At 48.8% G+C, this 22,322-nt stretch overlaps 1 protein-coding gene across 4 annotated transcripts in view; it reads right to left on the bottom strand.

The window, feature by feature from the left end:
* LOC138252483 (zinc finger protein 189-like) overlaps window positions 1–22,322 on the bottom strand; it is a 122,387-nt gene that overhangs the window by 13,869 nt on the left and 86,196 nt on the right. For 3 of the 4 annotated variants that reach the window (XM_069205741.1, XM_069205743.1, XM_069205742.1), the window contains one exon: window positions 8,324–8,422. The exons of the other annotated variant lie outside the window; for it this stretch is intronic. In XM_069205741.1, coding sequence (XP_069061842.1) covers window positions 8,324–8,422 — 99 coding nt within the window. The remainder of the gene's footprint in view (window positions 1–8,323; window positions 8,423–22,322) is intronic. 4 annotated transcript variants of the gene reach the window in all.

The raw sequence follows: 22,322 nt of genomic DNA, 5'->3' as shown, positions 1-22,322 counted from the left end.
GTTGCTTTAGTTCCCTTTACACCCTACAACTGGCAAAGCCCCTAGTCCATGAAACTTAGATACCCAGGGCACTGGGGCACCAGGGGTTCCCCATGGGCTGCATGTATTGGGCCATCCGTGGGAGTCCGTGCAAAATGTGGCTGCCGGCCTGCCATTACAGCCTGCGTGAAAAGGTACCCTTTTACTGCAGGTCACTGCACCAGGACACTGCAAGTCACCCCTAAGTTAGGCCCTCCTAGCTCAGAAGGAAGGGTGCAGGTCCCTCCATGAGCAGAGGTGCCCTACGAACTCCAGCTTCATGACACTGGACTTCGTAAGTGCGGGGACGCCATTTTACCCGAGTACTGGACACAGGTCACTCACTACCTGTGTCCACCTACATAATGATAACTCCGAACCTGGGCATGTTTGGTATGAAACATGTTGGAACCATACCCCAATACTGTTGCTGGTATTGGTTGTATGATTCCATGCACTGTAGGGGCTCCTTAGAGGACTCTCTCACCCCCCCAAGTATTGGTCCTACCAGACTTTCAGGGTTGTTGCAAGCAGCCTGCGCTGCTACCACCCTCCAGACAGGTTTCTGTCCTCCTGCTGCTTCACCAGCTCAAGCAGGGGAAGGCAAAACAAAGGATTTCCTGTGGGAGACAGAGGTAACACCCTCTCCCCTTGGAAACAATCTGCAACTCCGGCTCCTTCCAACAACTGCAACATTTCCCTGGCTGCGCATTCTCCGAGGATGACGAGCCTCCAGCCTGCACCAAGAAGTAAGAAGGAATCTCCCTTGGAGTAAAGGAGTCACTCCTCTGCATCTGCAGGCACCAACTGCAATGACGACCGGCTGTGCGGATCAGCTCTCCTCGGGAACTGCGTGGATCCTGTATCACAGGTGATGGTCTGGGGTGGTCCTCTCTGCCAGCTACCCAACGAAGGAGACAGCAAGCCCTTGCCTCTCCTTGCAGGACAGTACTCCAGTGCACCGCAACTCTTGCAGACACCAAGGCTTGTTTGCTCCACCTCCAAGGGATCTTCAGGCTTCGTGTAGCCCAGGCCCCCAGCACTTCTTCCTGTCAAGCACAGTCCCCTCTCTGCTGCTCCACCGATGTGGAACTCCTCTTAAGGTGTGCTGAGTGGGTCTCACTGCAACCTGCTGTGCCTGCTGCCAGTGGGTTGCCTGTGGGGGCTGCCTCCTCTTCATGTGACCCTCCCGACTGCTGAGGGTCACCCCGGACTCCCCTCCTTGGGTTGAGTGCCCTGGGCCTTGCATGTTCTCTACAGCCTTGCAACTCGTCTTCTTCCTCTCTTGCATTTGCCAAGGCTTGTTGACGATCTTCCAGCACCACTGTCTCACTGCAACCCGACAGCCGACGTAGGACACCATCTGCATCACTTCAGGGACTCCCCATCGGCTCCTGTGCTGGACAGCTGGTTTTCTTTGTCCCCCCGTCGACCTGGTCCTGCATCCACCGAAGGGTGGGCAGTGGTCCCTGCCACAACCGGACACTCCAAATCGAACTGCACTTGGTCCCCTTTCTTTGCAGGTCCTCTTCTGTCAGGATCCATCTTTAAGTACTTCCAGTCTTGGTTGGGGCTTGCATAATCCTTTTCCTAAGTCCTCCTGTTGGTTTTGGGGAAAACCAAGAGCGTACCTCTGCTCTCCTGGTCGCTGGGGGTCACTCTGGTACTCACTTCTTGGGGTTTCTAGTGCTTCGAGCTGCCCACTACTGATTCCACTTCCTTGGGTGGTGGGACTGCATCTCGCATTCCACTTTCTTAGTATATGGCCCTCCCCTACAGCCCTCACTATTTGCCTATGCTTTTGCCAGTGCTTATAGCTTTTTATGCTCCTTACTGATTGATAATGTGTATATAATAGTGTGTATTCTACTATCTGTGTTACTATAATAAAGCTGTAGGAAGTTGGCTCTGTATGTGCTATTTCAAAGTAAGGAATAGCATGCACAGAGTCCAAGGGTTCCCCTTAGAGGTAAGATAGTGGCAAAAAGAGATAATACTAATGCTCTATTTTGTGGTAGTGTGGTCGAGCAGTAGGCTTATCCAGGGAGTAGTGTTAAGCATTTGTTGTACATACACACAGGCAATAAATGAGGAACACACACTCAGAGAGAAATCCAGCCAATAGGTTTTGTTATAGAAAAATATATTTTCTTAGTTTATTTTAAGAACCACAGGTTCAAATTCTACATGTAATATCTCATTTGAAAGGTATTGCAGGTAAGTACTTTAGGAACTTTGAATAATTACAGTAGCATTTATACTTTTTACATAAAACACAAATAGCTGTTTTAAAAGTGGACACAGTGCAATTTTCACAGTTCCTGGGGGAGGTAAAGTATTGTTATTTTTAACAGGTAAGTAAGTCACTTACAGGTCTCAGTTTTGGGTCCAAGGTAGCCCACCGTTGGGGGTTCAGAGCAACCCCAAAGTTACCACACCAGCAGCTCAGGGCCGGTCAGGTGCAGAGGTCAAAGAGGTGCCCAAAACACATAGGCTTCAATGGAGAGAAGGGGGTGCCCCGGTTCCAGTCTGCCAGCAGGTAAGTACCCGCGTCTTCGGAGGGCAGACCAGGGGGGTTTTGTAGGGCACCGGGGGGGACACAAGTCCACACAAAAAGTACACCCTCAGCAGCACGGGGTCGGCCGGGTGCAGTGTGTAAACAAGCGTCGGGTTCTCTGTTGATTTCAATGGGAGACCAAGGGGTCTCTTCAGCGGTGCAGGCAGGCAAGGGGGGGGCTCCTCGGGGTAGCCACCACCTGGGCAAGGGAGAGGGCCTCCTGGGGGTCACTCCTGCACAGAAGTTCCGTTCCTTCAGGTGCTGGGGGCTGCGGGTGCAGGGTCTTTTCCAGCCGTTGGGACTTTAGGTTCAGGCAGTCGCGGTCAGGGGGAGCCTCGGGATTCCCTCTGCAGGCGTCGCTGTGGGGACTCAGGGGGGACAACTTTGGTTACTCACGGTCTTGGAGTCGCCGGAGGGTCCTCCCTGAGGTGTTGGTTCTCCACCAGTCGAGTCGGGGTCGCCGGGTGCAGTGTTGCAAGTCTCACGCTTCTTGCGGGGATTTGCAGGGGTCTTTAAATCTGCTCCTCTGTAACAAAGTTGCAGTTCTTTTGGAGCAGTGCCGCTGTCCTCAGGAGTTTCTTGTCTTTCTTGAAGCAGGGCAGTCCTCAGAGGATTCAGAGGTCGCTGGTCCCTTGGAAGGCGTCGCTGGAGCAGGTTTCTTTGGAAGGCAGGAGACAGGCCGGTAAGTCTGGGGCCAAAGCAGTTGGTGTCTTCTGTTCTTCCTCTGCAGGGGTTTTTCAGCTCAGCAGTCCTCTTCTTCTTTTAGTTTCAGGAATCTAAATTCTTAGGTTCAGGGAAGCCCTTAAATACTAAATTTAAGGGCGTGTTTAGGTCTGGGGGGTTAGTAGCCAATGGCTACTAGCCCTGAGGGTGGGTACACCCTCTTTGTGCCTCCTCCCAAGGGGAGGGGGGCACATCCCTAATCCTATTGGGGGAATCCTCCATCTGCAAGATGGAGGATTTCTAAAAGTTAGAGTCACTTCAGCTCAGGACACCTTAGGGGCTGTCCTGACTGGCCAGTGACTCCTCCTTGTTGTTCTCATTATTTTCTCCGACCTTGCCGCCAAAAGTGGGGGCCGTGGCCGGAGGGGGCGGGCAACTCCACTAGCTGGAGTGTCCTGCGGTGCTGGAACAAAGGGGTGAGCCTTTGAGGCTCACCGCCAGGTGTTACAGCTCCTGCCTGGGGGAGGAGTTAGCATCTCCACCCAGTGCAGGCTTAGTTACTGGCCTCAGAGTGACAAAGGCACTCTCCCCATGGGGCCAGCAACATGTCTCTAGTGTGGCAGGCTGCTGGAACCAGTCAGCCTACACAGATAGTCGGTTAAGGTTTCAGGGGGCACCTCTAAGGTGCCCTCTGGGGTGTATTTCACAATAAAATGTACACTGGCATCAGTGTGCATTTATTGTGCTGAGAAGTTTGATACCAAACTTCCCAGTTTTCAGTGTAGCCATTATGGTGCTGTGGAGTTCGTGTTTGACAAACTCCCAGACCATATACTCTTATGGCTACCCTGCACTTACAATGTCTAAGGTTTGGCTTAGACACTGTAGGGGCACAGTGCTCATGCACTGGTGCCCTCACCTATGGTATAGTGCACCCTGCCTTAGGGCTGTAAGGCCTGCTAGAGGGGTGACTTATCTATACTTGCATAGGCAGTGAGAGGCTGGCATGGCACCCTGAGGGGAGTGCCATGTCGATTTACTCATTTTGTTCTCACCAGCACACACAAGCTGGCAAGCAGTGTGTCTGTGCTGAGTGAGGGGTCTCCAGGGTGGCATAAGACATGCTGCAGCCCTTAGAGACCTTCCTTGGCATCAGGGCCCTTGGTACCAGAGGTACCAGTTACAAGGGACTTACCTGGATGCCAGGGTGTGCCAATTGTGGATACAAAAGTACAGGTTAGGGAAAGAACACTGGTGCTGGGGCCTGGTTAGCAGGCCTCAGCACACTTTCAATTCAAAACATAGCATCAGCAAAGGCAAAAAGTCAGGGGGTAACCATGTCAAGGAGGCATTTCCTTACAAAAGTCCTTTTATTTTTGGAACACTGTGTGGTTCTTTCATGTGTGTAAGAGCTGTGTGACTACTGTGGTATTGCATGAGCTTTGCATGTCTCCTAGATAAGGCCTGGCTGCTCATCCACAGCTGCCTCTACAGAGCCTGGCGTCTAGACACTGACTACACTTCACTGAGAGGGGATACCTGGACCTGGCACAAGGTGATAACACCATATGTGTCCACAACACACCAAGCCAGCGTCCTACTCCTGTGCTGGTTTCTTTCCTGTGTGCCACACTATAAAGATGATACTGACGACCGCAATGCTTTGCTGTTTTTCCCGTGCCATTGGCTACATAACGGGATTGACGTGGATGTTACTGAATTCATTAAACCATATACACTGTGCAAGTGACTGAGCTCCTACTGCCACTGATGATGAGAATGCTGCCAGTTGACTAGGCCACATGTTGCCACTAATAGTGGCGTCTTGGTGCTCCCAAGCTTGGGGTGCTGTCCTGGCAGCTCCATGTGTCATTATTATCTCTGACCTCTGGAGCATCAGGGGAGCCGTGCTAGAATGTGGAGGGAGGTTCAATCAATCAATTAAAGATTTGTGAAGCACGGCTAATCACCCCTAGGGTCTCAAGACACTGTTTGTGGGAGTGCTGCTCAGTCGAGGAGCCCGGTCTTGAGATCCCTTCATGGCCATGGTAATATTATAGAGTCTTGATACACCTTATTGCCATATTCCTGTTGTTTATGTATCTGCTTTCAGACTATCCCCGACCCGAAGAGTAAGAGTAAGCAACTTGCTTTAAGAACCCTGTGTGATGCCTGACACTTCAGGGAGACGCGGCATGTACTGAGGTTTCCTACCTGGAACACCCAGTTTTTGTGGGGAGACTGTCTTGAGAATTACTCTAGCAGCCGACACATTTGTCTCCTTAGAGGAGGATGAAAGGATTATCAATGGAGCGCCTGTCACCACGTTACCAGACTTCTTACAAATCGCGACATAAAGGACCACTCATGAATGAAAAATGTTCCTTCCCTATCCGAAGAAGGAAGGAGGTGGAAAGCAAGAAAGGGTTAGGGGAAGAAAAGAAAAGTGGAAGGTCTATATCAACGATGGAAGGAAGTTCACCACAAAAATCTGTCAAACAGAGTAAGAAAATCAGGGTCAACAGGGGACGGCGATAACGCCTTGCAACCTGACCACTGACGTAGCATAGACATAGGTTCGCTTCAAAATGGCCTCAGTGAGTTGAAGAAGTGTCTCATAAAGGGCAGCAAGAGTTCGAATGACGAAAGACAACACAGAAGGATTTTTGTAAAAAAAAAAAAAAAAATTAGTCTCAACTTCACACAAAGGTATGGGTAAATCCAAGAACAACAGGCTTACAGAGCCTCATTAAAGCAAACAATTTAAAAGGAAGGAAGACTTAGGGACTATTCAAGGTCAACTTCGGTCACCTCTGGGGTGGAGACTGCCAGCTGAGGGACAGAAGATGGGCCTGAAAGCCCCTTAAGGCACTCAAAAGGGATCTTGAGGGAGGGTGGACTGAATTAGCCACCAAAGTCTAGGTAAACGCCATCGCTTGAGCGGGGTAAGCAGCAGGCAGAAGAAAAGGGCAGAGCTGGATGTGGCAGTACAGGGTATAAAACTAGAACAGAACCAGACACTAGCACTGGGCCTCTGCTCAAAAGGACAGGAGTCGAGTCTGAAGATGCTGTTAAGATCAGATTCATGGGGCGGCCCGACAACATAATTATCTGCTGCTAGGATGGGCATAACATCTGACCAGAGGGACACCTCTCCATCGGACAGATAAGAAGCAGCCACAGAAGAGACCCACAGAGGGATGTCAATTCCTCATAATTATCTTGGAACCTGGATCCAGAGCGAGACTTGTACTGAGGATGGTCTCAACAGCCTATGCGCTCTATCAAGGATATCCCTTCCATTCACTGATGTCGCGAGAATCAAGTCCCAACTCAAACTGGGTCCAGATCAGCTGAGAACACGTACTCTCAAGGACACAGCAGGCATGAGAGTCCTTCAACGGAATCAGTAACAGCAATGCAGAACAACTGAACATCTGAATAGACCTCATCAGATTCCTACTGAATTGAGCAGAAAGAAGGTAATTGTCTTCAGTGCCGCATGTGGTGGCATGGCAGCTCTCTGTCATATGAAAGCCTTGGCAATACTTGTCGGTGCACGAGAGCGATTGCAAATTTCCAGATTCAGTCTGGCTCCAGTAGGAAATCCAGGAAGTGAAGAATCTGTAGCCAAATGTATCCATCAGAAGAACAGGGAGTAAGGGCACCAGCCAAGGGCCACAGGAGCAAAGAGCTCAACAAAGAGGGGTACAGAGCACTAAGGAAGAGGCACGCAGAGCTCGAGAGAAGTATGGCACAAAGAGTGGAAGAAGATGGGGGCACAGAGCTCAGTATATGGAGTATGGTAACAAGATGGACTACTGTGCCAAGGAACCAGGGATCTTTGATCCCAGAAGCAAGGGGGTAACAAACCTGGGAGCAATGAGCAGAATGGTTGGATTGAGCCCAGGAGAAGGGGGGTAGCACACAGAATGAGAGAAAGGAGGCACAGAGGCTGGCTACACAAAGGGGAGCCCCGAAACCTGGAGCGGGTTGAGGAGGGAAATAGGCTGAACACAGGACGGGGAAGGTGGGCCACGTGGGGGTGGAGCAGGCATGGGAGAGGCACTGAACCCCAGGGAGGTGGGATGGGAAGGGGCCCAAGCCAATAATCAGACTCAGGGGTCAGTGTGGAAGAAGAGAAATAGAGTAGGGGGCACTGAGCAAGGGGGCACAGTGTGCAAGAAGGAGGATTCTGCGCACAACAGCATGAGGTGGTGGGAGTTGGGGGGGGGGGGGGGGGTTCAGTCAGAATGCAGGAGTATAGCACCCAGGCACAAGGAGTTAAGGGGCTAAGGGCTGGGACAGGACCAGGGGATGGGCATGTGACCAGAGGAAAAAATAAACATAAATACCCAGAGAATGGAAATACGTTTGGGCAGCATCACCTACCCTGGTCACTGCAGCATTGCTGCAACATCTTGCCTTGTATTCAGTTCACAACCTCTCAATCTCTCCCTACAGTCACTGCTGCAAAGTGGGTTCCATGCACTTAATCCGCCTGGATTTTTGCTCGTGTCTACCCAGTTTCTGGCCTTCTGCTGTGAGATAAATTCACCACACAAGTCACACTCACAGTAAATGGACGTAAGAGGTTTTAAGGGAAGGAGGCTCTGGGCTGGTTCCACATGAGCACAAGCGTGTGTGTGGACTGTGTATGTGAGACTACCGTCTTGCGCAGCCAGGTATTTGCACGAAGGTAGACTGTGGCGAAATGGGACCCTTCAGAGATTGGTGTTATGTGAATGGGCAAACACAGTGCAAGTCTGGAGCGGTTTAAAACTGTATAACATTCTGCAGGTACAATCTGCACTAAAGTACAGTTTGACTCAACTTAGGCCGACTGGGTCGAGACAGGTACCAGTCTAGGAGTAAACAAGCCCCCCACGTGCAGACTTACAGCCCGAACATCATACATACATTCCTTATGGTATTTCAAGAACTGTCATATTCCAAGGGTCAGTTCACAATCAGACTCCAGGACTTTGTCCCTCTCTAGTGGGCCAGCGGGAGGGTAAAATGCCTCACTAACACAACGGAGCCATTATTAGTGCTCGACCGAGCTCCTGGGAAACATTCACTCACCAAGTCGCACCAGTCTAACAGTCCAGGAGCCCTCCTCAGATGGAACAGACTTGTCAGCCAGGTTTCTTCTCTGCGTTGGCCTCAGAGATTCTTTGGCAGCTGTGAAATGTAGAAGAGAAAAAGTCTAAATTGGGCTTCATACACCAGCAGACATCAGGAGCGAGTAGGCAATGAGAGGGGAGCGGAGTCTGCTGATCCGGACACGCACGTTCTGAGCTTTGGAGTAAGCAGGCGATGAGAGGGAAGCTGTTATGTCTTTTGATGAGACTAGCACAACCGAGTAAACTGGAGCTTTATGAGTTTCACATAGGCAAGAGAAACCTTGCCAGAACCCCGCACCGAGGGCCATGGGGCACGCAGGAGCTACTGGGCCCAGCCATTGTGGCTGAGGCCTTTTACTCCTCATGTCCCGGGGCACGACCTACCATGGACCCCTTTAGCACTGGACTATCAGTAGCAGCACGGGTTGAGGAGTCTTTCCTCCGCACACAGGCTATGGTTGTATCAGCACAGCAGTACACTTCACGTCAGCCAGCGTGGCATATGGGGTCGCAGACTTTCCTCTGCACATGAGCTACAGCCCAATTGCCACAGCAGTATACGTCACCTTGGCCCAACTATCAAACTGGGTTCGCCGACTCTCCTCTGCACACAGGCAATTACCCGAACGGTGTGGTAGCCGTTTCCTCACACCTTGCTGCAGGGATTCACTCGCCAAGATCCCCCACTGGACCCCGCTCCCTCCAGCGCGCTCCTCTTCCTCAAACGACACACTGGTGATGGGAAGCAGGCGGACACTGGTGCTCTTAACTTTCTTCTGATGGATACTTTTACCTGCAGATTCCTCGTGTTTTGAGTATATTCCAAAGCAAACAGATACCTGCTCAGCAGAGGGTCTGAAGGAATAGGAAGATGAGGAAAATCCTGGAGGTTGGGCAGTGTTAAATTACCATATTTTCTCACCTTTGAATCTAAACAGTAGTATTTGGCGAAGGTGTGAATGGAAGCCTATGCCCCCACCCTGCAAATCTTAACCATAGTCACTCCCGTGGCCAAGCTTGAGGCTGATGTTTTTGGCCTGGAGGGCCTGGACTCTCTCAGGAGGCTCCTTCTTTGCAAGAGCACAGCCATTCTCAATATACAAGAATATCTTGTGTGACAAGGATCTATTTAGGGCTCCCTTGCCCTATGTACCCGATAAAGAGCTGTACTTCAGATCAGATCTCTTTGGTGCACCTGGGGTCCAGTCTGTGCAGCTGCCCCTCCTCTTTGGGTGGGTTGACTGACAATTGTGAAGGGGCTGAAAAGGAGCACAAAAAAGCAAGTTCAAAACCCATGTGGGCATGATGAGGGGAGTTAGAGGAAACATGTTTATCAGCTAATTCCGGAATGTTATCACTATACATGTGACAAACAGAGAAGGCTGATCCAGGAGTCCGAAAAGCTGGCAAAGTTCCAATATTTGAAAGAGATGCAGCGAACAACAGAATACTAGAATGTTTTATAGGTGTGTTTTAGACTGTGGACTTTTTAGTGTATTTATTTGAAAGCAGCAGCTCAAAATGCACTATTTAGCCCCTTATTCTCAAAAGGTTACAGATGTAAGTACCTTCTCATATTCCCATTGAGAAAGTCGGTTCTGCTTGCTGCATTTCTGGCAGGAATTATGCCCCACCACTCTAAAATATTATCAGCCATCACTGCTACGATTACAAAGACATACGAGCTATGCAGAAAATCAATTCAAACATTTCCAATCTCAGACAATTTTCAATACAACTTCAGAAAATGTTGCATCACAGAGACAGCTGTCCTAGAATAGTGGATAATGCCATGCATTGACCCGATTAAAGAAAATCCTGTCTCCTCATACTACTAGACGTTTTGGCAGATGTCAACACTGAGCCATAACACACCCCTGAGGACTCGAAGAAGCAGGCTGCGTATTAAAGTCCTTGACTGGGTCTCATCTTTCCTGGGTAATCCAATGCAATACGTTAAAATCAATAATTCCCAACTGAGCATGGCAACTCTCCATTAATAGGTCCCTCAAGGACCACCAGACTCTCAAACTCTTTTCAGTATCTCTATATACCCTGAAACACTCAAATATTAACCATCACTTCTATGCAGACGACACACAACTCTACAGAAAAATCACCTCTCCAGAAGACATACAGACGGCAGCCTAAATCCTTAATGAGATCCAACCCTGGATGTAGTCACACCATCGAAACCCAAGCTATCAAAATCGGAACTCACCCTCATTGCTCCTCTAGCCTACCACCTCCGCAACAAAACCTGCTTATTAGCAACAACACTACCATTTTTGACTCTGCAAAATCAACAGGATTCACTCGACAGTGACGAACCTCAACCAAACACATTAACAAGAGTGCACAAGGAGCCCAGCCAGTGTTGGATGGTTGGTATGCCAGCGCTGTGAGGTCCTATCAAGAATGGGTAACAGCTGCTCCCTACAAGTAGATTTGCAAATCTACACTTACTCCCCTCAAAGGAACTGTTCATGCTTCTAGAAGACTGGGCTCCTTGCAAGACTTTGAACACATAGCTTCAGTCAACTAATTAGGTTGGGTCCCTATCGCAGCAAGGATCCCTTTCAGGCTTCCCTCTATCACCTGTAAGGCAATTCATAAAAAGACATTGGACTATCTCTCCATCAAACTTTGTACCTGGGAGGTCAAGGACAACTTAACTTAAAAGTGCAGACAACATCCTCCTCGAGATCCCAGCTCTGAACAATCCTTCAAGCCTACGGTGCTCCATCCCATAAGGTATCAGGACATTACAATCCCACAATGGAGTCACAAAGTAACGGAAAATACTGCTTTTGAGACACCATCTGCATCTCGGACAGTGGGCTTCAAACTTTGTAATGCTGCCAACTCGATCCTCCTCCCCCCTGCCCAAATCTGGGTCCCCTCCACATTTATCACAGTTATTCTATTAAAATGGCAATGTTTAAATACATGTCTAGACTTATTTAAAACTGCAGTTAAGTTCAGTTACTGCTTTAAAAATGAATAAAATATATGAGGCCAAACATGCTCTTCTGGTCAGGCAGGTCTTACTAACATGTAAAAGTATCCACAGTGTGTTTAGTAGAAGTGTGTGTGGGGGTCCCTTCCCTCTGGACACACACTCCCAGCTTGGCTACAACTGCTGCTGATGGGCAGTGACAGAGCGGTTCAGCTTAAAACAATGCCCTGTTATTAGCATAATGCTTCTTTTGTCCAGAGTATGGCGCCCCACGTTTGAGGACGCCCGCTCTAGGATGACATGAATCAGGGAGACTTGAAAGCAGACATTAACAGACCCGACGCCCCCCTACAGTAGATCATGAATGACTACGGTGTCCTTCTCCTGTCATCTTCATGATTCACCCCGATTCATCCTTTTCCCTTTACCCGTCTCATCCTCTGGTATTGCCAAACTTACTCAGTGTAAAGCTCTCTAACACCTACGGGTCTAATTTGTGATAGGAAACTACTAATAAATAACACTTAGGGACATCAATGTCCAGTAAGTGCTTCGGGTTTGAAAAGACAAAGCAATTTTAATGGGAAATGGATTAAAGACAGGATAAACAAGGAAAGCAGCAGTGATCGCATCTTTGGGTCGGAGATATAACCCTGAATATCAGCTCCTACTCACCGATTCCTTGTACTGCTGACATTGTGGCTCATCTCATCTTCTCTCTCTAAAGGGCTAATTGTGCTGACTCTGGGATCTTCAGGAGTGCTCGAGTCTCTCAACGTTTTGAAGACCCCTCTCCCCACCCCACATAGCTGGGCAGGGATTATGCAAGAAATAAAGATGTGGTGACTCTGGGCTCCAACTCTGGTAGTGGCCAACCTTGGAAACATCAACAATCCACCACCAAGACATGAAACTCATCCCTATGAAGTCAAAGATGCACCCTTAAAAACCTGGACGTGGATTCAAGGACGAACCAGGCCCAGTCAAACCCAGCAGGGACGCTGACCAAGAGTTACTGCAGTCCCACCACCAATTTAGGGCTCCTCTTCATGCTATAACCTTTTCAAAATGGACAGATGAAGGGGTGGGCTAGTACTCTCTATAATACAATGTCTGAGGGGTCTTAAGGGATATCAATCTTGGGATACACAAGTCGCACCCAAGGTTTTCCAGAATCACTGCCTTATCTTTCCTCGCCAGCTCAAATAACTCTCAACTGTCCTAATTTCCTGAGCAGATTTACAAGGCTCAGCTCAATCAAGATCTATCCATGCCATGAACCAGGTGTAGGAGGTTGGCCTGGTTTGTAGTGGGTACCAAGGGGTACTTGCACTCTGCACCAGGTCCAGGTATCCCTTATTAGTCTAGAAGGTGTCTAGCAGCTTAGGCTGATAGAAAAGGTAGCTTAGCAGAGCAGCTTAGGCTGAACTACGAGACGTGTAAAGCTCCTACTATACCACTGGTGTCATATGCACAATATCATAAGAAAACACAATACACAGCTATACTAAAAATAAAGGTACTTTATTTTTATGACAATATGCCAAAAGTATCTCAGTGAGTACCCTCAGTATGAGGATAGCAAATATACACAAGATATATGTACACAATACCAAATATATGCAGTAATAGCAATAGAAAGCAATGCAAGCAATGTACAGTCACAATAGATTGCAATGAGAGCACATAGGTATAGGGGCAACACAAACCATATACTCTAGAAGTGGAATGCGAACCACGAATGGACCCCAAACCTATGTGAGCTTGTAGAGGGTCGCTGGGACTGTAAGAAAACAGTGAGGGTTAGACAAATAGCCCACCCCAAGACCCTGAAAAGTAGGTGTAAAGTGCACCTAAGTTCCCCAGAGAGCACAGAAGTCGTGATAGGGGAATTCTGCAAGGAAGACCAACACCAGCAATGCAACAACGATGGATTTCCAGACGAGAGTACCTGTGGAACAAGGGGACCAAGTCCAAGAGTCACACTCAAGTCGTGAGTGGGCAGATGCCCAAGAAATGCCAGCTGAGGGTGCAAAGAAGCTGCCACGGATGGTGGAAGCTGTGGATTCCGCAAGAACGAAGAGGACTAGGAACTTCCCCTTTGGAGGATGGATGTCCCACGTCGTGAAGAAGCTTGCAGAGGTGTTTCCGTGCAGAAAGACCGCAAACAAGCATTGCTAGCTGCAAGGGTCACGGTTAGGGTTTTTGGATGCTGCTGTGGCCCAGGAGGGACCAGGATGTCGCCAATTGCGTGAGGAGACAGAGGGGGCGGCCAGCAAGACAAGGAGCCCTCTCAGAAGCAGGCACACCAGCACAAGTGCCGGAACAGGCACTACGAAGAGGAGTGAACTGGAGCTCACCCGAAGTCACAAAAGAAGGTCCCACGACGAAGGAGGACAACTCAGGAGGTCGTGCACTGCAGGTTAGAGTGTTGGGGGTTAGAGGCTACCCCTTCCCTGCCTTCACACCATTTTCCAAAGGGAGAGGGTGTAACACCCTCTCTCAGAGGAAGTCCTTTGTTCTGCCATCCTGGGACAAGCCTGGCTTGACCCCAGGAGGGCAGAAACCTGTCTGAGGGGTTGGCAGCAGCAGCAGCAGCTGCAGTGAAACCCCAGGAAAGGCAGTTTGGCAGTGCCAGGGTCTGTGCTACAGACCACTGGGATCATCGAATTGTGCCAACAATGCCAGGATGGCATAGAGGGGGCAATTCCATGATCTTAGACATGTTACATGGCCATATTCGGAGTTACCATTGTGAAGCTACATATAGGTATTGACCTATATGTAGTGCACGCGTGTAATGGTGTCCCCGCACTCACAAAGTTCAGGGAATTGGCTCTGAACAATGTGGGGGCACCTTGGCTAGTGCCAGGGTGCCCTCACACTAAGTAACTTTGCACCTAACCTTTACCAGGTAAAGGTTAGACATATAGGTGACTTATAAGTTACTTAAGTGCAGTGTAAAATGGCTGTGAAATAACGTGGACGTTATTTCACTCAGGCTGCAGTGGCAGGCCTGTGTAAGAATGGTCAGAGCTCCCTATGGGTGGCAAAAGAAATGCTGCAGCCCATAGGGATCTCCTGGAACCCCAATACCCTGGGTACCTCAGTACCATATACTAGGGGATTATAAGGGTATTCCAGTAAGCCAATGTAAATTGGTAAAATTGGTCACTAGCCTGTTAGTGACAATTTAGAAAGAAATGAGAGAGCATAACCACTGAGGTTCTGATTAGCAGAGCCTCAGTGAGACAGTTAGTCACTACACAGGTAACACATTCAGGCACACTTATGAGCACTGGGGCCCTGGTGAACAGGGTCCCAGTGACACATACAACTAAAACAACATATATACAGTGAAAAATGGGGGTAACATGCCAGGCAAGATGGTACTTTCCTACACAACCCCGCCCCCCACCCAAACGAAGGACAATAAGACTAGCCATGACCTGATGAGTCTTCATTGTCTAAGTGGAAATATCTGGAGAGTCCATCTGCATTGGAGTGGCTACTCCCAGGTCTATGTTCCACTGTATAGTGCATTCCCTGTAGGGATATGGACCACCTCAACAATTTAGGATTTTCACCTTTCATTTGTTTTAGCCAAAGTAGAGGTTTGTGGTCTGTCTGAACAATGAAGTGAGTGCCAAACAGGTATGGCCTCAACTTCTTCAGAGCCCAGACCAAAGCAAAGGCCTCCCTCTCAATGGCAGACCAACGCTTTTCTCTAGGGGTCAACCTCCTACTAATAAAAGCAACAGGTTGATCCTGGCCCTCAGAATTAAGTTGTGATAGGACTGCCCCTACTCCTAATTCAGATGCATCAGTTTGGACATAGAATTTTTTAGAGTAACAAGGGCTTTTCAGGACAGGTGCAGAGCACATGGCCTGCTTCAGCTCCTCAAAAGCTTTCTGACAGTTTGCTGTCCATAATACCTTTTTAGGCATTTTCTTGGATGTGAGGTTATTAAGAGGGGCTGCAATGGAGCCATAGTTCTTAATGAACCTCCTGTAATACCCAGTGAGGCCTAGGAAGGCTCTCACCTGAGTCTGAGTGGTAGGGGGAATACAATCAATAATTGTTTGGATTTTCCCCTGTAGTGGTGCAATCTGTTCCCCACCAACAAGGTGTCCCAGATAAACCACCTTACCCTGCCCTATCTGGCACTTTGAAGCCTTGATAGTGAGGCCTGCCTTTTGCAGGGCCTCTAAAACTTTCCATAGGTGGACCAGGTGATCATCCCAGCTGGAGCTAAAGACAGCTATATCGTCCAAATATGCTGCACTGAAAGCTTCCAGCCCCTGCAGGACTGTGTTCACCAACCTCTGAAAAGTGGCAGGTGCATTTTTCAAACCAAAAGGCATTACAGTAAACTGGTAATGTCCTCCAATGGTTGAAAATGCAGTCTTAGGTTTAGCATCTTCTGACAATATGATCTGCCAATACCCTGCAGTCAAATCAAAAGTGCTTAGATACTTGGCAGATGCCAGTGTATCTATGAGCTCATCTGCCCTGGGTATAGGGTGAGCATCAGTTTTGGTTACCAAGTTGAGACCTCTATAGTCTACACAAAACCGCATTTCCTTCTTTCCATCTTTGGAATGGGGTTTTGGTACCAGTACCACAGGAGAAGCCCATGGACTTTCAGAGTGCTCAACCACTCCTAGTTCTAACATTTTCTGAACTTCTTGCTTTATGCAGTCCCTGACATGGTCAGGCTGCCTATAGATCTTACTTTTGACAGGTAAACTGTCTCCAGTATCTATAGTGTGCTCACACCAAGAAGTGGTACCTGGCACAGTAGAGAAGAGTTCAGAGAATTGATCTAGGAGATTTATGCAATGGTCTTTCTGCTCAGCAGTAAGACAATCAGCCAAAACTACACCTTCCACCAGAGCATCTTGTTCTGTGGAAGAGAAGAGATCAGGTAGAGGATCACTGTCTTCTTCCTGTCCCTCATCAGTTGCCATGCAGCCCTGTTATAGTAGGGTTTCAGGCGGTTTACATGGAGTACCCTAAGGGGACTCCTTGCAGTGCCTAAGTCAACTAAATAGGTGACTTCACCCTTTTTCTCAACAATTGTGTGGGGACCACTCCATTTATCTTGGAGTGCTCTTGGGGCCACAGGCTCCAAGACCCACACTTTCTGCCCTGGTTGGTACTGAACCAAAACAGCCTTCTGATCATGCCATTGCTTCTGGAGCTCTTGGCTGGCCTGAAGGTTTTTACTGGCCCTTTTCATATACTCAGCCATCCTTGATCTGAGGCCAAGTACATAGTCCACAATATCCTGCTTAGGAGCTTTTAAAGGTTGTTCCCAACCCTCCTTTACAAGTGTGAGTGGACCCCTAAACAGGGTGTCCAAAAAGAGGTTCAAAGGGGCTGATGCCCACTCCTTTCTGGGGTACCTCCCTGTAGGCAAAAAGGAGGCATGGTAACAGGATGTCCCATCTCCTGCGGAGTTTTTCAGGGAGACCCATAATCATGCCTTTGAGAGTTTTGTTAAATCTCTCCACCAGTCCATTTGTTTGTGGATGATAAGGTGTAGTGAATTTATAAGTTACACCACACTCCTTCCACATGGCCTTTAAGTATGCAGACATGAAATTGCTTCCCCTGTCTGATACTACTTCTTTTGGGAAGCCCACCCTGGAAAATATTCCCAAGAGGGCCTTTGCCACTGCAGGAGCTGTAGTGGTCCTTAAAGGAATTGCTTCAGGATATCTTGTGGCATGGTCCACTACCACCAAGATAAACCTATTGCCTGAAGCAGTAGGAGGGTCAAGGGGGCCAACTATGTCAACCCCTACCCTTTCAAAGGGAACCCCAACCACAGGCAGTGGAATAAGGGGTGCCTTTGGAGTGCCACCTGTCTTGCCACTGGCTTGACAGGTTTCACAGGACTTACAAAAATCTTTAGTGTCCTCAGACATCCTAGGCCAATGAAACAAGGGAACAAGCCTGTCCCAAGTTTTCATTTGTCCCAGATGCCCAGCTAGGGGAATGTCGTGGGCAAGAGTTAGGAGGAACTTTCTGTACTCCTGAGGAATCACTAATCTCCTGGCAGCTCCAGGTTTAGGATCCCTGTGCTCAGTGTACAAGAGATTGTCCTCCCAGTAAACTCTGTGAGAGTCACTGACATCCCCATTAGCCTGTTTGACAGCTTGCTGTCTTAGACCCTCTAATGTGGGACAGGTTTGCTGTGCCACACTCAGCTCCTCCCTGGCAGGCCCCCCTTCACCCAAAAGCTCAGCAGTGTCTGTGTAGGAGGCTGGACTGGCTTGTAGTGAGTACCAAGGGGTACTTGCACCTTGCACCAGGCCCAGTTATCCCTTATTAGTGTATAGGGTGTCTAGCAGCTTAGGCTGATAGATAATGGTAGCTTAGCAGAGCAGCTTAGGCTGAACTAGGAGACGTGTGAACCTACTACAGTACCACAAGTGTCACTTGCACAATATCATAAGAAAACACAATACACAGTTATACTAAAAATAAAGGTACTTTATTTTTATGACAATATGCCAAAGTATCTTAGAGTGTACCCTCAGTGAGAGGATAGGAAATATACACAAGATATATATACACAATAGCAAAAATATGCAGTATAGTCTTAGAAAACAGTGCAAACAATGTATAGTTACAATAGGATGCAATGGGGAAACATAGGGATAGGGGCAACACAAACCATATACTCCAAAAGTGGAATGCGAACCACGAATGGACCCCAAACCTATGTGACCTTGTAGAGGGTCGCTGGGACTATTAGAAAATAGTGAGAGTTAGAAAAATAACCCTCCCCAAGACCCTGAAAAGTGAGTGCAAAGTGCACTAAAGTTCCCCTAAGGACAAAGAAGTCGTGTTAGAGGAATAATGCACGAAAGACACAAACCAACAATGCAACAACTGTGGATTTCCAATCTAGGGTACCTGTGGAACAAGGGGACCAAGTCCAAAAGTCACAAGCAAGTCGGAGATGGGCAGATGCCCAGGAAATTCCAGCTGCGGGTGCAAAGAAGCTTCTACTGGACAGAAGAAGCTACGGTTTCTGCAGGAACGAAAAGGGCTAGAGACTTTCCCTTTGGTGGACGGATCCCTCTCGCCGTGGAGAGTCGTGCAGAAGTGTTTTCCCGCCGAAAGAACGCCAACAAGCCTTGCTAGCTGCAAATCGTGCGGTTAGCGTTTTTGGATGCTGCTGTGGCCCTGGAGGGACCAGGAGGTCGCAAATTGGACCAGGAGAGAGAGGGGACGTCGAGCAAGACAAGGAGCCCTCTCAGCAGCAGGTAGCACCCGGAGAAGTGCCAGAAACAGGCACTACGAGGATGCGTGAAACGGTGCTCACCCGAAGTTACACAAAGGAGTCCCACGTCGCCGGAGACCAACTTAGAAAGTCGTGCAATGCAGGTTAGAGTGCCGTGGACCCAGGCTTGGCTGTGCACGAAGGATTTCCGCCGGAAGTGCACAGGGGCCGGAGTAGCTGCAAAAGTCGCGGTTCCCAGCAATGCAGCCCAGCGAGGTGAGGCAAGGACTTACCTCCACCAAACTTGGACTGAAGAGTCACTGGATTGTGGGGGCCACTTGGACAGAGTTGCTGGATTCGAGGGACCTCGCTCGTCGTGCTGAGAGGAGACCCAAGGGACCGGTAATGCAGCTTTTTGGTGCCTGCGGTTGCAGGGGGAAGATTCCGTCGACCCACGGGAGATTTCTTCGGAGCTTCTGGTGCAGAGAGGAGGCAGACTACCCCCACAGCATGCACAGACAGGAAAACAGTCGAGAAGGCGGCAGGATCAGCGTTACAGAGTTGCAGTAGTCGTCTTAGCTACTTTGTTGCAGGTTTGCAGGCTTCCAGCGCGGTCAGCAGTCGATTCCTTATCAGAAGGTGAAGAGAGAGATGCAGAGGAACTCGGCTGAGCTCTTGCATTCGTTATCTAAAGTTTCCCCAGAGACAGAGACCCTAAATAGCCAGAAAAGAGGGTTTGGCTACTTAGGAGAGAGGATAGGCTAGCAACACCTGAAGGAGCCTATCACAAGGAGTCTCTGACGTCACCTGGTGGCACTGGCCACTCAGAGCAGTCCAGTGTGCCAGCAGCACCTCTGTTTCCAAGATGGCAGAGGTCTGGAGCACACTGGAGGAGCTCTGGACACCTCCCATGGGAGGTGCAGGTCAGGGGAGTGGTCACTCCCCTTTCCTTTGTCCAGTTTAGCGCCAGAGCAGGGGCTAAGGGGTCCCTGAACCGGCGTAGACTGGCTTATGCAGAATTGGGCACATCTGTGCCCAAGAAAGCATTTCCAGAGGCTGGGGGAGGCTACCCCTCCCCTGCCTTCACACCATTTTCCAAAGGGAGAGGGTGTAACACCCTCTCTCAGAGGAAGTCCTTTGTTCTGCCATCCTGGGACAAGCCTGGCTTGACCCCAGGAGGGCAGAAACCTGTCTGAGGGGTTGGCAGCAGCAGCAGCTGCAGTGAAACCCCAGGAAAGGCAGTTTGGCAGTGCAAGGGTCTGTGCTACAGACCACTGGGATCATCGAATTGTGCCAACAATGCCAGGATGGCATAGAGGGGGCAATTCCATGATCTTAGACATGTTACATGGCCATATTCGGAGTTACCATTGTGAAGCTACATATAGGTATTGACCTATATGTAGTGCACGCGTGTAATGGTGTCCCCGCACTCACAAAGTTCAGGGAATTGGCTCTGAACAATGTGGGGGCACCTTGGCTAGTGCCAGGGTGCCCTCACACTAAGTAACTTTGCACCTAACCTTTACCAGGTAAAGGTTAGACATATAGGTGACTTATAAGTTACTTAAGTGCAGTGTAAAATGGCTGTGAAATAAAGTGTACGTTATTTCACTCAGGCTGCAGTGGCAGGCCTGTGTAAGAATGGTCAGAGCTCCCTATGGGTGGCAAAAGAAATGCTGCAGCCCATAGGGATCTCCTGGAACCCCAATACCCTGGGTACCTCAGTACCATATACTAGGGGATTATAAGGGTGTTCCAGTAAGCCAATGTAAATTGGTAAAATTGGTCACTAGCCTGTTAGTGACAATTTAGAAAGAAATGAGAGAGCATAACCACTGAGGTTCTGATTAGCAGAGCCTCAGTGAGACAGTTAGTCACTACACAGGTAACACATTCAGGCACACTTATGAGCACTGGGGCCCTGGTGAACAGGGTCCCAGTGACACATACAACTAAAACAACATATATACAGTGAAAAATGGGGGTAACATGCCAGGCAAGATGGTACTTTCCTACACAACCCCCCCCCCCCCCCAAACGAAGGACAATAAGACTAGCCATGACCTGATGAGTCTTCATTGTCTAAGTGGAAATATCTGGAGAGTCCATCTGCATTGGAGTGGCTACTCCCAGGTCTATGTTCCACTGTATAGTCCATTCCCTGTAGGGATATGGACCACCTCAACAATTTAGGATTTTCACCTTTCATTTGTTTTAGCCAAAGTAGAGGTTTGTGGTCTGTCTGAACAATGAAGTGAGTGCCAAACAGGTATGGCCTCAACTTCTTCAGAGCCCAGACCACAGCAAAGGCCTCCCTCTCAATGGCAGACCAACGCTTTTCTCTAGGGGTCAACCTCCTACTAATAAAAGCAACAGGTTGATCCTGGCCCTCAGAATTAAGTTGTGATAGGACTGCCCCTACTCCTAATTCAGATGCATCAGTTTGGACATAGAATTTTTTAGAGTAACAAGGGCTTTTCAGGACAGGTGCAGAGCACATGGCCTGCTTCAGCTCCTCAAAAGCTTTCTGACAGTTTGCTGTCCATAATACCTTTTTAGGCATTTTCTTGGATGTGAGGTTATTAAGAGGGGCTGCAATGGAGCCATAGTTCTTAATGAACCTCCTGTAATACCCAGTGAGGCCTAGGAAGGCTCTCACCTGAGTCTGAGTGGTAGGGGGAATCCAATCAATAATTGTTTGGATTTTCCCCTGTAGTGGTGCAATCTGTTCCCCACCAACAAGGTGTCCCAGATAAACCACCTTACCCTGCCCTATCTGGCACTTTGAAGCCTTGATAGTGAGGCCTGCCTTTTGCAGGGCCTCTAAAACTTTCCATAGGTGGACCAGGTGATCATCCCAGCTGGAGCTAAAGACAGCTATATCGTCCAAATATGCTGCACTGAAAGCTTCCAGCCCTTGCAGGACTGTGTTCACCAACCTCTGAAAAGTGGCAGGTGCATTTTTCAAACCAAAAGGCATTACAGTAAACTGGCAATGTCCTCCAATGGTTGAAAATGCAGTCTTAGGTTTAGCATCTTCTGACAATATGATCTGCCAATACCCTGCAGTCAAATCAAAAGTGCTTAGATACTTGGCAGATGCCAGTGTATCTATGAGCTCATCTGCCCTGGGTATAGGGTGAGCATCAGTTTTGGTTACCAAGTTGAGACCTCTATAGTCTACACAAAACCGCATTTCCTTCTTTCCATCTTTGGAATGGGGTTTTGGTACCAGTACCACAGGAGAAGCCCATGGACTTTCAGAGTGCTCAACCACTCCTAGTTCTAACATTTTCTGAACTTCTTGCTTTATGCAGTCCCTGACATGGTCAGGCTGCCTATAGATCTTACTCTTGACAGGTAAACTGTCTCCAGTATCTATAGTGTGCTCACACCAAGAAGTGGTACCTGGCACAGTAGAGAAGAGTTCAGAGAATTGATCTAGGAGATTTATGCAATGGTCTTTCTGCTCAGCAGTAAGACAATCAGCCAAAACTACACCTTCCACCAGAGCATCTTGTTCTGTGGAAAAAAAGAGATCAGGTAGAGGATCACTGTCTTCTTCCTGTCCCTCATCAGTTGCCATGAGCAGGGTGAGATCAGCCCTGTCATAGTAGGGTTTCAGGCGGTTTACATGGAGTACCCTAAGGGGACTCCTTGCAGTGCCTAAGTCAACTAAATAGGTGACTTCACCCTTTTTCTCAACAATTGTGTGGGGACCACTCCATTTATCTTGGAGTGCTCTTGGGGCCACAGGC

The sequence above is a fragment of the Pleurodeles waltl genome, chromosome 1_2 (assembly GCF_031143425.1).
Source record: "Pleurodeles waltl isolate 20211129_DDA chromosome 1_2, aPleWal1.hap1.20221129, whole genome shotgun sequence".
NCBI lineage: Eukaryota > Metazoa > Chordata > Amphibia > Caudata > Salamandridae > Pleurodeles > Pleurodeles waltl.
Note: the sequence above shows the minus strand (reverse complement) of the source record. Positions and strands in the feature narration are given on the sequence as shown.